Here is a 15,661-nt window from a genome sequence, read left to right as displayed (position 1 = left end):
ATTTACTTTTGTCTTCAGCTATTGATCCATTACTAATGGGACTCAATGTCACCCACAAAATCAGTATTTTATGGTAAACTGGAGTGCATTACAATGTTATTTTACTAAGATGTCTTCAGTGTACTATAGATCTTTCACTTCTGATTTTCCAGAAAATTTAAATGAAACCTTTTATCTCAGTAAGTTACACATTGCTGGCTACAAAGTGCTGAAGCATGCTTTTGTGTATCTGCCTTTAGTTTCTATTTGGCAGAAAGTAAAATGATTTTGTCAGCAATCCATCAGTAACCTATGCACATCCACTCCTCAATATAGAACAGAAGCAGCTCTGGCACAGCGAAGGTTATAGCAAGTGTGCTATATGCTGGAAAATGCTTTCCATTGATACCTTGCTTTTATATAAATTATGCATGTGCAGTACTTGAATATATACAACTGCATAAAACTGAATGTAAATGAGTGTCTTGAGCAGGAGCCCACTGGGAGCATTGGCATCTGAAACACGAGACCACCTCTGGTGCCCCCTCCTGAACTGCCTTCCTGCAGTTTTCCTGGGCCAGCCTTGTCCATGCAGGTGGCAATCATGTGACAGCAAGCTTCAGTCGGTTTAGGTCTAAATCATAAATCTGTCATTACCCTTTGTATTCCTACAGAGCAGACTTCCCCATCAGTTAATATTCAGATGAGTTTGTGCTTCATAACTGACAGTTCTGAATTAAATTAGTATGATCTGCCTGTTTTATAGCTGTAACTAGCAGAGACAGCTCATCTTTGTTCTGACAGCTTTCACAGAACATCTTATGCTGAAAATATTGCCTAGATGAGGCATTAAGGTAAGAAAGTTGCCTTCTTAGGCTTCTCTGTACTCAGTGGAGAAACAAACTCTCACTCAAAAGCTTTTCATACAGCAGTATCTGAAATTTTGCACTTTGAACTTGTTTCCCCTTAACCATATCAATAAAAACAATAAATCGTAAGAATACTGCATAAAAATTTTACAGAGAATAGCTACTTGTATGTTAGTAAAGATAGTAGGAATCCTTTGGCCAAAAACCATCAAGCATGTTGTGATTTGAACCAAGATTTCAAGAGTTAATATTAGTTTTTCTTTCAAGATAACTGCAATACACACTTCACAACTGTTGCAGGTGTGAAATGTTGTACATAGTGTGCTAAGAGTTTAAAAATAACAGTAAACCAAAGTAAGTGAAGTAACTTTTAATTCCCTTTTTAAATGTGCATTTGAATTTAATACAATCTGTAAGGCACTCTCATAAGTAAAAAAAAAAAAATAAACATTCTTTTCCAAATAAGAACAGTTACAAGGCAATGGTATGCACATAAAATATAAACGTATCTGTAACTGATAAACAATGAAACACAAACTTTCAGGTTTTGGATGCATTGCAAGGTAATGCCATTTCTGTATCATGACACTACTCAGAGTAAATATTGGCACTGTAAATGATTTCTCATTGGGGTTAGGAACTTGTATTCTCTTCATATCCCAGTAAAAAATAAACTCTTTAATAAATAAATATATAAAATAAATATATGCTATCTGGAGATGTATAAATAGGTCCATCCTCAAGAAAAGTTCCAGTTTTGACTACTATGTATTGACATCTAATGTCCATCACTAAAGTGGAGCCTGTAAAACTTCACACACAGTTCTCAGGATTTATTACTATTTTATAGTCCATTTCTTTCTATTTCTTCCAGCATTGTCTCATCCATATGATGTAGATGGCTTCTTGCTAATCTACAGGCCACGGTAATCCAGACGGAATTGCCAGGAGTTGGTTATGTTTTAAGAAGTCCCACTTCCCCCTGGTGACTGGCTACCAAACCATTCAGCAAGTCTTGAGGAGGCTGGTCCACACTCATCTTCAAGGCTTTGTCTCCTAAATCCAGTGGTTAGAAAACAGAGGCTTGCCTTTCATCAAGTGGATTCTTCACATCCAGCATCCTAGACCACTGCAGGTTCCTCATGCTGGCATGGCCATGAAAGCATGGGCAACAGCTCCAGTTTGCCTATTTGCCAAAGCTGCCCCTTTGCTCAGCTGTATCCTAACACATCTTTGTACAGTTCTGGAACTCTTTCAGGATCCACAGGCCGGGGCAAGAAATGTGTGAATTTCTGATGTCTTTTGGACCTTGCCCCATCTCTGGGAGTACCGTCTTTATTAAGTGCTACAAAGTACCTCCGCCCTGAATCCCCATGTTTGTAGACATTGGATGAGTAAGTGTTGTACCAGTTTTCCTCAAATTGTTCCCTGAAGATGCACTCAGAAGTTAGTTTCTCCTACAGAAAGAGAAAAGAAAAATAAGTTAAGTTGCCACTAGATATTTGAAGACATGAAAAAGATATTATAAAAATAAATAAAATGCTTTAGGCTTTGTGTAGCTTTACTGTTTATTTAAATACCAACAAACCAAACCCAAGAAGAGTATGCAGACCTGACAATGAGTTTGTAAGCTTGGACCTGTACACCTAAAATTTTGTATTTAAAGAATTAATTATTTAACATTTACTGTAAGAAAACATTACTTATTTATGATTTATTTTAAATTAATCTTGGAATAAATTGTATTATGTAGAGTTCTGTCTTGGGCTAACTACTATTCTAGAAATGAGATTTGGTAGAGGGACTCAAATGCAATGTAACACAGCAGGAAGTATTTCTTTGTGGTGTGCATCACTTCTCACATTTTAAATTGGAATGACCACAACCAAAGGAAGAAGAAAAGCAAAATATTTTATCTTAAGATGTTTTGAAAACTTGAAAGAAGAGTAGGACTGGTATTACTCTCATAGCTTTGTAATAATCAATTCTATTTTGTTGAAATATCCAAGGCTACATTGTGTACTTCAAAAATACATTACACATTTCTACAGGAAAAGATGTTAGCGTTTTGAAAGCTGAGATTAACTTCTTGAGGGGGTTCCATTGTGTTAGAAAGCAAATGAAAAACCTAAACATGTATGAGCTGATATAAAAGTGGTACTTACAGAGCCATAGAGTTCTCCCTTCTCGTTCATTCCAAGGTAAAGGCCACTGTCCACGCCTCTAATACTGACCAGTCCCACTGCCACACTGATGAATTCAAGGATACCTGGGAAAAGAAAATTGCTTTAATTAATTTTGTAACCATAAAACACATAGCATCCAAAAATTCAGTTGAAAACAAGTAAAAAAAGCATGTATTATAGTCAATGTGGCCTAGTTTCTCTGAAATTTCAAATACTATGTGAAAATGCACACAACATTCACAGAAAAGCAGTCTGAGAAGCCTCATCTAGGAACATGAATCCTTCACCATTTAAGAAACTTTTTCAAAATGTTGAATACGAAAGGATTTTATTCAACACTGAGACTAAAGCCATTACTACCATGCTGTTGGAATCTTTAATGATTGTACACTATTTGCTAAACTGCCTACTCAAATATTGGAAGATTGGTTTGAATTACCTGAAAATATACTGTACTACTTCTACACAGTTATCTTAAAAAAACACATCCATTATTAGGTCATTTGAATGGAAATCAAAGTACAGATGGGAATTTTATATAACAGAATCTACCCACAGAAAAAGAAAAGTATTTGCCAGACATCTTATCTAGCATATGGGCCCACACCTCTTGACACAACTTGCTGTCTTTAGTACAGGCTTTTAAAGTAAATAAAATATGCTGCTTTTTTTGCTACTGTTTGGATTATAACATTATTTATATTACATTTGCCCAAAAATGTAATATATATTAATAAAGTATTTGAGACATGAGGTACTATTTGAAGCCTGAATTTGGCAAAGGTAAGCCAACATACTTAACCAATTGATATGCACAGATTACAGCACATCCAAAACATGAAAGAAAAGGAACGTGTGAACTGGCTTTTTGGAAGTTGTTAACAACATAAACAAAGCCTCAAAAAGAAGTGCCAGAATCATATCTAAGATATTGCTGTTCAGCAGCAAAACCACAAAATGTTTTAAAAAATCCCTGAATCTAAGATAAGTTGTTTTAAATAGTGCAGCTGATTATGACTTTTTGTCTGCTTACTATTTATGATTTCAGGACAATTTTCAGTCTCAGACAGATGGACTATCTGGACTATGCAAAAAATTAATTTTTTTCAATTTTAATTGAGCTTCAGCAGGTTTCTTAGTTGTATTAACAAACAGCAAAGAAAATAAATCCTTTACAAAGAGTAAGCATTAAAAACTGTATCATACATAAATCATCCTAGTTTTCAAGTTCATAAAGCACAGAGTTCCATAAAAGGTTTGGAGGCATTTTGTCTTTCTGATATCATTTTCAAAGCCACTCTTTTCCGAAAGCATAATAAGCAGGTGATACAACCCACAAAGAAACCACATCAGACAAACCTGCCAAGAGTAGTGGTAGAATAAAGGTAGTACAATTCTAAAAAGCCCGGTAAATGTTAGATCTCTGGCTAACTTGATTTTCCCTTTAAAGCAAACATTTATTTCATGTTTACATGCTGTAGGAAATCTTCCTTGTGAGAAGAACTGTCTGACTACTGCTCTTCTACTTCTTAAAACACCCATGTGTTATAAAAGCAATTAAGAGCCATTCCAGCAGATTGTTTTGACTATGGGGAGGATGATAGGAAACTCTTTAATCACCTTTTTATGACTGCTAAACCAATACACACCAAAACTCACATATAGTTGACAACAGCAGGTTTGTTCAGATGTCCAGCCTCTACAACTACTATTTGGGATTTACTCTCATATCACAGGTTGTCTTCACCTCCTTTGGGTTTATTGACACAGAAAGCTGGCTGGGGAGCATTTTAAGCACTTAATCAAAGAGGCATTTTAGGCTCTTCTGCTTCAGCTTTATGTCCTTCTGTGAAGCAAAGCAGTCTAGTGCAGCCTAAGGATCAGCACACCCAAGCCTGTGACCTATACTGTTTTACAGAGGCCCAAGAAGCTCCAATACCAATAGTGAATACAAAAAGGATCAGTCTGACTCCTCACCACTCCCACTAAACCTACTGGCGTATGCCTGTGCTTATGGACCCCCAGCACAGGCTGAGCAGTGCCTGCCTCCTGAGTCACCTGGGATGCACAGCCCTCCCTCACTACCCTGCCCTGGCGCAGACCCCATGGCCAAACGCCGGAGGGTGAAGCCTTTCGTTTCTGAGGACTCATCCACCTGCCTCGGCATCACCAGCATCACATCTCCCTCCCAAGAGCAGACTGCTCCCGCCCAGGTGCACACAGAGGCGCTCACGCACACACCCACACACGCACACGCGGGGCCGCGCCGCAGCCGCCTACCGAAGAGGCTGTGGTCCTGGCGGGTGCCACGCACGCTGCCGTCGGGCAGGATCTGCAGGTGGAAGCCGGTGCGGCAGTAGAGCTGCCGCCGCCGCAGGATGCCCTGCAAGTGCGCCAGCTCCGCCGCCGCTGCCGCGGCCGGGGCGCGGCGGTCCCCCCGCTCCGCCGGGGCGCGGCGGTCCCCGAGCAGCGCCGGGCGCTCCCCGGCGGGCGGCAGCAAGAAGTGGGCGCCCACCGGCTGCCCCAGGCCGTCCAGGCCGCCCAGGAAGCCGCCCACCTCGGCCAGCGGAGCCATGCGGGCGCGGGGCGAGCGGGCTAGGGCGCGGCGGCGGCGGAGAGCGGCTGCCGGCCGGTCCCGGTGGGCATGTGGGGGTGCGCGGCGGAGCCCCAAGCATGGGGAGCCGGCAGGGCCGAGAGGAGCGGAACGGGGCCGAGCCGTGCTGATCCGAGGCGGTGTGAGCCGGGCGGCGGGGTGCTGCTCATCAGCCCCGCGCGTGTGTATATATATACGGCGGTCCCCTGACATATGCTAATGAAGCCGCTGCGGGGAGGCCGCGTTTGAAATTGTAAACCGGCTCCCCCTCCGCTCGCACCTTCCTCTGATCTGCGGTGACGGCGGGGAGGGGGCTCCGGGCGCGCCCCCGCGCGCTGCCGGGCGCGCACACGCGCGGCGGGGGCGGGGGCGCGGGCGCGGCCCCTGCGCGGAGCGGAGCGGAGCGGGCGGCGGGGGACGGGCGGGAGCTGCCGGAGCATTACGTGGACAGGTGCAAGGAGAGGCAGGAGGGAAGAAGGAGAAAGGGCGTTACCTGAGGGTTAGACCTGCCCAGACACACATGAAAGAAAAAACCCGAAGATCTGACAGTTTTACTCCCTGTTTCTAAAACGCTAATAAAATGTACATGCATTACGCTTCCCTTTTATCGCTTCAACTACAAGGAGGGGAATTTCTAAAGAAATTGGCATAGTCAGGGAGGTGCTTTCCCCTCTGCAAATTCTCCCTCACATTTATCATTAATGTGACACTAAACTGATCTATAGTATTTGGGTATTGACAGGGGGTCTTAAAAACATAAATGGACAGCCCCAGCTTTCAGGAAAATATTTTTAAAACTTTTGCAGAGAAGAAGAAAGATTGTGGCTCATCTAACATCTTCTTTGGGGTTTTTCTTTGGGCCTGTAGCCAAGGTCTGTGAGCATAATAAATTAGCAATATTATCTACCAAAAGATCCTTGTTGTAGTTCTACAATGTTTTGAATCTGTTTGGGACTTTGTTGTCCTGTTCCAGAGGAGCATATGCACTGTTTTCATGTGTAGAATGGTTCACACAGGAAAATATATTTTGGTGGAAAACATATTCGCCAATGGTAAAACAATGCTACGTTAAATCTAAGAGTTTGACTTTTGCCATCTTTCCTGCCTTTTCTGTAAAGTCTAACGAATTTTAGGGCTTAAATGGCATGACCTATCTCAGCATCTAAGATATGCAGTTCTTTGCTAATGTTAAAACATGGTATTAGAGTATAAAATGTAAAGATCTTTCATAGTTAATTCTTTCAAAAGTTCAAGAGAATCACTTGGTGGTTTAAGGTTTCATTTAAACAAAAAAGTTGCAGAGAATCATGAGAGATTAGTTCTCCTGTCTTGCTTCATGGTCTTTTCAGTCACAGTCTAAATCTGAGAGATCAAATGGATTTGACTGCTTACCTTTATTTGCTATGGAGAGTATAGGGCTAATTAATTGGCAGGTGCTTTAAAGCAGGTAATGTGACACCTTTTCATCATTGCAGTCCTAAGTACTGCCCCTGTGTGCACCTGAATTATAAAAAGGATGCTTTAAAGCAAGTGATTTACTGTGGAGGGATTTAAAACTGAAAAAATTAATGCTAAATACAATGATCAGATAAATCACCTCAGAGGAGAGCACAGGCAGACCTGTTCTAAAGGCAGTTACAGATAGATGTTATATTATTTTACCTTTCAGATAACAGGAGTCTGTCATGTGGTGGGACCCAAAAATCCACCATAATCGAGATTTCAAAGCACATCTGTGTAAACATTATCACATCAGTGTAAAACATCAACCAATGAGCTTTCTCTTTGAAGCAAATCTACTTAATTGTAGTGCTAAATCAAAGAAATAGATCAAAGTTGAATAATCTATATGGCACCCCTTTCTCAAATAGCCTGTTCACTGATTACTCAAATACACCAAAAACGTTTGAAACAAACATCAAGTATTTTTATTGACATGATTGACAGGTCAAGATCAAACTGCTCATCACAGCTGTTAAGTTGCAGGACATGCACCAGGATGGTAGAAGGTGTATTGTTCTAAGCCTAAAGATGCTCCCATACACATACTGTTCCTGAGTCCAAGCAGTATCCTTGACTCCTACAAACAGTAGAGGGGTCTACAGTTCAGATAACGTTCACTGTCTCCCGTAGAGAGGGGTTGGGGTTTTTTTGAACAAAAAAAAGTCTTCAGCAATCACACACTGAAAGACCCTTATAGCTAAATCTTTCCTGTTATATAATGGAAACATTTAAAGTAGAGCGGAATACATAACACTGATCTTTTCTGAGTGGAGTCTTTAATGTCTGGGAACTAAACCGGTTATGCTGTTTTATAAAGTACCAGAAAAGAAACAAAAAGATAAGATTTTGTGTGTGTGTGTTTGCACTAGTCATGTGACAGGAAAAGATAACGCTAAAGATTTTTTTTTTGCACCTTCTGAAACTATACCATGGGAAGTTAAATAATTTTGAAGAGTTTTTTTACAAGAGTACATAATTCAACTTAAAGTATACAGTACAATCTAATCGACTCTACTTATACTTCCTAGAGACGGCACTCTCAGTGTCATTGAACAAATATATATGTGGTCAAGTTTTTATTTCCATAGCAAGTAGTTAGGACTTCTGTAGACAATACAATTACTGTATATTTCCTAAGAATAGCATGTTGTCATAAGCAGAACCTACTGGCTACCAAAGGAGTGGAGAATGTAATGACTGAAATTTTTCATAGATAGTCTGTACATATATGGAGAGACAGATCGATCTACATATCTATAAAACTCTTGTCAGCTATAAAACTTTAGGTCCTACAATTTATTGCACCTTCGTTAATTTTAGAACTCCCTCACAACAGTTCTGTGCCAGCCATAATTTTTTAATGATATAATAAAATATTGGAAAGGGAGGGTTCATGAATACATAAGAAAGCAAACGTTTGGTGGAACAAAAACCATGGAGAAGCACACAAAGAGATATGTCCAGTTGGAGACACCTATGTATCATGGCCAGTTTCAGATTCTTCCCAGATTTGGACACAAAAATATGGTTCTCTGCTTTCAGGAAGGTGAGTAGAACATGCACAATTTACAATGAGAGCCTTTCTAAGCACTGCAAGTCTGAGTGAAAAAGACATATTTTTGTGCAGAATTCACTAGGAAGATAAGAACAGAACATCTCCAAGGCTTCATGTACAAATTAGGCCATAATCTGATGACCTTTAAAATGCAATACATGCAGATTTTAAAAACATTGAAAACTTTCTCTTCTGATCAGATACAGTAGCAGGTATGTATACATACACGTATATTTATATTTAACTATTTAAAAAGCTCAGATGGGGAAAAAGCAACAATGAAATTTTTTTTCCTATGGGAAGGAAGTTCTTACACCTTCATGCTTTGTTTTATTTCTTTAATTGAAGACAAAAATTCATAGAGCTTTTTAAGATTCATGATCTTACTGTCCATGTTTTTGTGGACACACCTGAATAACCGCTATATATGCAGAGCGCAACAAAGAAGCTATTGCAATGAGCACACATTTACATGGCCACATCCAGTGAGAATAGACTGTTTCCATATATCAATATTCAAATACCTCATTTGGCAGCTTTTTTATTAGTCCTGTAAGAGAATCATTGGATTAAAACAACCTTAATTTATTTTAATGACATGCTTTCTGAATCTCTGCATACAAGATGTTCAGACAGTGTATGTTTTTAGACTTGCTGCACAAATAAATTTTGCCCTTGTTCCTAAGCAAACTCTTCACCAGGGAAGTTCTGCCTAAAATTACCTGGGTGTAAGCAGTTGCAGATGTGAATTGCATTTTTGAAGTGAAAGAAATTTTAGCCTAAAGGTGTTATTGAAAAGTCAGTAAAATGTGGCTAACTAATTTCAGGGAAACAGTGTGAACAGGGAGATAACTCATGGTTCATGACTACAGTTCAGGTGACTGATGAGCTCTTGACAGGTTTACTTTGGGACACCACACTGGCCAAAAGTGGTTTCTCTTCCAGTCAAACCAAAAAGGTAACTATTTGAAAAAGGTAATTGTATTGGTGAATGATGTCTCCTAATGAGGCAGCCAGAACTGATAAGATCCAAGAGCCACATTCTACAAAATTTTCCAGACTGGATGCTTACTAATTTACTTGCAAGTACTCGTGTTTCAGTCATGCTAAGCATCAGAAATGATTATTGCCTTGACTCCTAAATGCTGGTCTCCATATTTGCCTTTAGTCATTTAGTACAGAGATGTAACTCAGACTTGCAGACAAGGATTTTGCTGGCAGTCATACATTTAAAGTATTTATAAAATAAAGCAGTAGATCATTAAAAAAAAAACAACAAAAAAAACCAAACAAAATAGTTTCTGACAGTTGGGAATAATGAAGTCAAGGGAATTACTTGATTAATGAATTGGCTTATAGTATTCTAAAATTTTGAAAGAAATGCAGGAAATCCATCACTCAGCCCAGATACCTGCCTTTCCAGCCATAGCTCTGAGGTAACTCAACATTGGCCATGCTTACAGTTGCATGATCTGACAGACTGAGTTGACAAACATGGCCACACTTACTCGACACATATCATAACCACTGAATGTAACATATGAGAGTGTCTTAAAAGGTATCAAGATATCATTTCTGTATTTTCCAAAATCTTGTACATAATAATATAAAGTCATTAGAGATTGGGCGAGGGGGAAGGGGGGAAAGGATAAGTGGCTGAAACTTGGGGAAAATGTACTTACTTAAAGAAGAAAAAGACTGAGACTGTACCATTGCAAAAAAAAAAAAAAAAAAAAAAAAAGAACCATAAGGTGTACTTGTCTTGAAATGTTTGTGTGCAGTTCATAAAGTTGATGCAGGTACCATGGAAGAATGCCCTAACATGAAATGACTGACAAGATTTATTGCCCATCAATATCAAGCAGGGACAAAAGACCATGCTCAACTTTCACAACTGGTCTTTAACGAGTTCTTGATTATTCTAAGGAAGCTACCTGTCGCCCAGAATATTTATCAGAGGAGAGGCTGCTGACATGGCAAGCACACATCGCGGCGTCGTGCGGCACAGTGCCCCGGGAGCGAGGTCTGGGGCTCGCTGCTGGGCACACGCGGCCCCGCAGTGCGCGCAGCAGGCAGCGAGGCGCACGCACCGCCCTGCCCCGGCACTTTGGCTCACGCTGCGCGGTCCAGCTCCGTGCCGGATCCCCGCGCTCGCTCTGGCCACCTCGTATCTCCGCTAACTTGGCCGCGCCCCGCCTGTGGCACAGCCCGTCCCGCCGCCTGTCCCGGGCGCCGGGAGCGCGGAGCAGCGCCCGCGGGCAGCCCGGCGGCGGCGCGGGGCGGGGACTGCAGGGCCCGCTCGGCTCCCCACCCCTTCCCCGCTTCTCGCGAGGCTTCTGCCGGCACCGGGGGCTCGGTGCGCCGGGCGCTGGGGCGGAGCGGGGCTATGGCCGCCCTGCGCTCCCTGCTGCGCTGGCGCCGCCGCCTGGGGCCCGCGCCCGGCGCTCCGCCGGCCCGGCGGCTGTGGGGCGGCGGCGGGGCCGGGCCGGCGGGGCCGCGGCGGTGGCGGCGGGAGCTGGGCTGGGCGGCGGCGGGGGCGGCTCTCGCCGGGTTCGCGGGGTACCGGCTGTCCGAGCGGCGGCGGGAGCCCTCCCGGGAGCCGGCAGCCGCCGAGCCGGGCGGGGCCCGGGCGCTGCTCCCCATCCCCGTGGCGGCCGCTGCCAAGGAGACGGTGACGGTAGGTGTGTGCGCGCCCCTTCGCAGGGAGCCGGCTCTGCCGGGGCCGCTCTCCGGGCTGGGGCGCAGAGGTGACCCTGCGTGGAGGCAGCCCCGGGCCGGGAGGCGAGCAGGGCCCCAGCAGGAGCTGTCGGCCATCGGGAGGGACGCGCTGTCACCGGAGCGCGGCCGCGGGCACTGGCGCGCCTCGGCTGCGTTTCGCCTCCGGTGCTGTCCTGGTCGAATCTTTCTTTAATAGAAAACGCTGGTTTGCAAATGGAACAGCTCCTGGCAGCGCAAGCCCTGACTTTCGATTTGTACTTAGGACTGTTACCTTTCTAATATAAAATTTCCTGTAGAGTGAAAGGTTTACACTGAATTTCATGAGAAGTGACAGCATTGTGACAAATAACGGTTCAGTTCGACTAATTCAGCGAAAACACCGGTTGAGTAACCAGGGGTAACAAGAAACACATTAACTTGGAAAATGAAGTTTCCTGTGATAAGGACGAGCTCCTGCACTGCAGCCTGTGTAACATGTGGTAATCATGGGGATGGGGCTTTTTTCATTTGAAAATGTCAAGAGCTGTGATTAGGCAGTTTGTCACAGTGGCATCTGCTAAGACTGGAAGTCAGTGGTGCAAATGGCCTGTCTTCTCTATACCGAGTTTATTTTATACTGTCTTTGAGAACAGCTTCTACATTTTTGCAGTGGATGCCGTGTGCCTGGGTATGAATGTTGTTCGCCCTTTTGCCCTGCGTTGGTAGCTCAAAGGCAGATCCTGTTGGCAGCATCCCTTATGAAAGGAAGTTGAATTGGTTATTTTTCATTATTCATGGTCTCGTACCTGGAGTGTGTTACTGTGGCACTGAGGACTGAAGACAATCTGTTTCAGTTTTTCATAGTGTTTTGATTTGACAGAACTTTACATTGTTTTACTTAGCCAGTCTTAATGGTCAGTTTTCTTTAAAGGGACATATTGCTGTTGTACCTTTGAAAGTCAGTGAATTTATTTTGATGTATGATTATGAATTTTCACACACATCACTATAAAAGCATTGAGGTTGAAAATCAAGAACTAAGTTTATATTTTAATTAATGTAAAACTAAAAAATTATGAGAAAATATAATACCTATGTATACCTAGTTTTTAAAAAAATAGGTATATGTAGGTACAGGCAGTAACTGTCTTGAAACACCTTACTCCTGTATGGCAGAGGGCTATTAACTAATTTGGCTTTTTATTTGCATAGCAGAAAATTTGAAATATTAACTTGAAATATGTCCACTCAGATTGTGTGGACTAAATCCAGACTGACATCTGAGAATATTAGTTTTACGTTGCAGGTTTTTATTTTTGAATGATTGGTCTAATTGATTTCCAGTTGCATGCCTATGTATTTTTTTATTGCATGCCTGTGTTTTTTCAGGATTCCTGAAAAAATATCCTTTCAGTTAAAGCCCCCTAAAAATGAGGATTAAATAGCTGTGGCATTTTTGGTCTGAGGTCGTGGGTTCCTGTGCTTTTTTTTATTATTGACTCTTGTTCCACAGAATGGCTTGTGGGGAAAGACAATAGTTTGTAAGTGAATCTAGACAGGGAACTACCGTGAGTAGTTTGACCATAAGCTCTGTCTGTTATCCATTTATAATTGCCCTCTAGACCTGTGATGAGCACCAACTCTTTCACTACAGATTTCTAAAACGTCTCCAGAGATAGAAAAAAGGATGCAAATATTGTGTTCAAATTGCATTGAATGATATTCATGGTATTCTGCAATAGTATTGTATTGTAACATCCTTAGTTAGAAGGCTGAATTAGTGTTGCCTGAGGTGCAGTAATGTTTTAATTCCTGATTTTGAGTGCTGAGCTTTCAACTTTAGTAGTGTGTAAGAGTTTAAGAAGTCTAATAACTTTGAAAGTAACTTTGAAAATTCTGTCATGAAAAGTCATAAAGGTGTCAGTCTACTTAAGGTTGGAGCTCTTGGATCTACTGTCAAATGTGTTTAGAGTAATCATTGGAGAATGGTAATCTGCAGATTCTGTATAGATGAGTTTGATGGAACTGATATGTGTTTTACTAGGATATTTTTACAGTTTTATCAGGTACTGACCAGCAAAGAATGATGAGGCTCATGTATCTTGAAATCCTCTCCAGCTGCTTTTGGTTGTTTCTTTATTCCTGATGCATAAAGTCTGGCGCTGCTTTCTGGGGTTTTCTAGTTTCTAAAATTTCCCTAGTTCCCTGTTTCATTTCCAATCTCAGGCTGCTTTTCATTCCACCAAAGTGAATCATGCAATGGCTTTTCTTTTTCCTCCCTCCATTTAAGCCACACTCTTCTACTTCATCCTAATATTTTCATTTGCATGTGTCTTCCTTAATCATTCCTCTAACAGAATGCTTTTCCCAAACGCTATTTACTTAGATCACTAGGAGCAGGAAGTGATGTGTCTAATGTCAGTGTCTTGGTATAGAGATCTACAGCAGCTGGTTGAAGCAATTACACCAAATGTTTCTCACATCACCCCTGGGGGACAGAAAAACCACTAAAAAAGACCCCAGTACTGACAGTAAAGGGACCAGCCCTTTCAAAACCTGAAATTCTTTCCTTTTAAGACAGCCATAATATGGATTTGTATAAACTCTCTTGACAGAGAGATTTTCTCCCCAGAACATTTACAAAAATTTTAAGACTATCTCCTCCCATAGATTTTCTGGTGTTTTTTTTTTTAATCCATTCTGAAACATTAATTGAGGATGGATAGTTTCATTTTTAAAGGTTAACACAGTTATAAACTGAAGACAGCATCACAGTGTAAAGTATTCACATACTCAGGGTAGTTACAGCTGTCTCACCTCTAGCGCTGTGGTTAACCTTGGCCAGCAGGCACCACAAAGCCACTCCCTCATCTTCCAGCTGTGGGATGGGAAAGAGACTTGCAAGTGTAAAAGTGAGAAAACTTGTGGGTTGAGGTAGAGACAGGTTAACAAGCAGAGTAAAGGCCACACAAGCAAAGGAAAATAAGCCATGCAAATAAAGCCAAACAAGGAATTGATTCACTGCTTCCTGTGGGCAGGCAGGTGCTCAGCCGTCCCCAGGCAAACAGGGCTCCATTACATGTAATGGAGACCTGGGGAGACAAATGCACTGAATGTGTGTGTCCATTTCCTCTGTCTTCCCCAAAGCTTTTATTAGCAAGCACAATTGTTGTATGGTGTGGAATCTCCCTTTGGTAAGCTGGGGTCAGCTGTCCCATCTGTGTCCCCTCCCAGCTTCTTGTGCGCCTCCAGACGACTCAGTGGTGGGACAATGTGAGAAGCAGGATTAGCCATGACACTGTGCCAGCACTGCTCAGCAACAGCTGAAACATCTCTGTGTTATCCACACTTTTGGTCACAAATCCAGAACATAGCACTCTGCTGTAAAGTTAACTATCCCAGCCAAAATCAGTACTGTGCCTGGTGTTGAACTCCCATATGGCTTTTTGACTTCCTCAGAGGAATTTTTGTAAAAATGTAATAAGTGAAGTGGCCTTCTTGTTTCATCCAGGCAGCTCCAGTGGACAGCAGAATAGTTTTCTGATACTCCCAAACACTAAAACACAGGGATAAACCTAATTTATGTTTTAGCTCTCAAAGAACAACTTTCTTTCCTGGCAGGCCACCTGCTTCCACATAATGTTTATATGACCTGTGAAAGTATTTTGAGAGTTGTACTAGTCCCAGTTACTATCCCTACAGCTGACTTTTCTTCAGATTCTGTCACTGAGTTGAAATAATGTTTGGTAGTAGTGACAGAATATTTAAGTGTATAAAGGTATAATATATATCTTGATAGTTGGTTGCTTTGTCCTACTACTGTCTTCTAGGATTTATGAGCCAGGAAATTTTAAAAGGGATTTTATATTCCGGGACTAATAGTGATTTTTTTCACAGATGTTGATGTGAAACCTTTTTAACCAATTCAGAAATGAGGCATATAATTTGAAACTAACTGGGGAAAAAATGTGACACTATGAGACTTGTAGAGAAGCAATGTCAAAAGTGTCAAAATGGTCTGTCTGTCTCTGTGTTCTATGACATTGTTGAAGTATGAAACCTGATGATTGGTGAGTTTATGTACAGATGAGTAAGAAAATGCTGTTTGCCAAAAGTCAAGTAAGCTCTGAAGTGTGTCACCAGCATGGGGTCTGTGGTGTGGCAGACTATTTGATCAGACAAAGATCATAGGCTTAGTGCAGAAGTATGCTTGCTTGACCAAGCATAACACTTGTGGTGTTCTGGTGGAAAGTAAGATTTGTTGCAGAAGCAATATGAA

General features: G+C 41.9%; 2 protein-coding genes across 6 annotated transcripts in view; one reads left to right on the top strand and one right to left on the bottom strand.

The window, feature by feature from the left end:
• Positions 1-1,203: 1,203 nt before the first annotated feature.
• On the bottom strand, positions 1,204-5,956 carry FGF20 (fibroblast growth factor 20). Its single transcript, XM_064418064.1, has 3 exons — positions 5,315-5,956; positions 3,014-3,117; positions 1,204-2,305 (listed from the first exon to the last, which is right to left on the bottom strand). The coding sequence occupies exons 1-3, from the start codon at positions 5,838-5,840 to the stop codon at positions 2,060-2,062; spliced, it is 876 nt and encodes a 291-aa protein (XP_064274134.1). The 5' UTR covers positions 5,841-5,956; the 3' UTR covers positions 1,204-2,059.
• Positions 5,957-11,049: 5,093 nt separating this feature from the next.
• MICU3 (mitochondrial calcium uptake family member 3) overlaps positions 11,050-15,661 on the top strand; it is a 52,570-nt gene continuing 47,958 nt past the window's right edge. For 2 of the 5 annotated variants that reach the window (XM_064418049.1, XM_064418050.1), the window contains exon 1: positions 11,050-11,362. In XM_064418049.1, the coding sequence (XP_064274119.1) occupies positions 11,072-11,362 (291 nt within the window). In that variant the 5' untranslated portion in view covers positions 11,050-11,071. The remainder of the gene's footprint in view (positions 11,363-15,661) is intronic. The other 3 variants (XM_064418047.1, XM_064418048.1, XR_010361273.1) reach the window with 2 other exon arrangements.

Source organism: Passer domesticus, chromosome 4 (genome assembly GCF_036417665.1).
Source record: "Passer domesticus isolate bPasDom1 chromosome 4, bPasDom1.hap1, whole genome shotgun sequence".
NCBI lineage: Eukaryota > Metazoa > Chordata > Aves > Passeriformes > Passeridae > Passer > Passer domesticus.
The sequence above is the reverse complement of the archived record's forward strand: the minus strand, read 5'-3'. Positions and strand labels throughout refer to the sequence as shown.

Bases quoted from the DNA above. Each gene is read 5' to 3' on its own strand.
- FGF20 (XM_064418064.1), bottom strand. From the start codon at position 5,840: ATGTCAGGGGACCGCCGTATATATATACACACGCGCGGGGCTGATGAG. The intron at 3,118-5,314 runs GTAGGCGGCTGC...TTCTTTTCCCAG, and splicing joins CCAGGACCACAGCCTCTTCG to GTATCCTTGAATTCATCAGT. The intron at 2,306-3,013 runs GTAAGTACCACT...CTCTTTCTGTAG, and splicing joins AGGGAGAACTCTATGGCTCT to GAGAAACTAACTTCTGAGTG.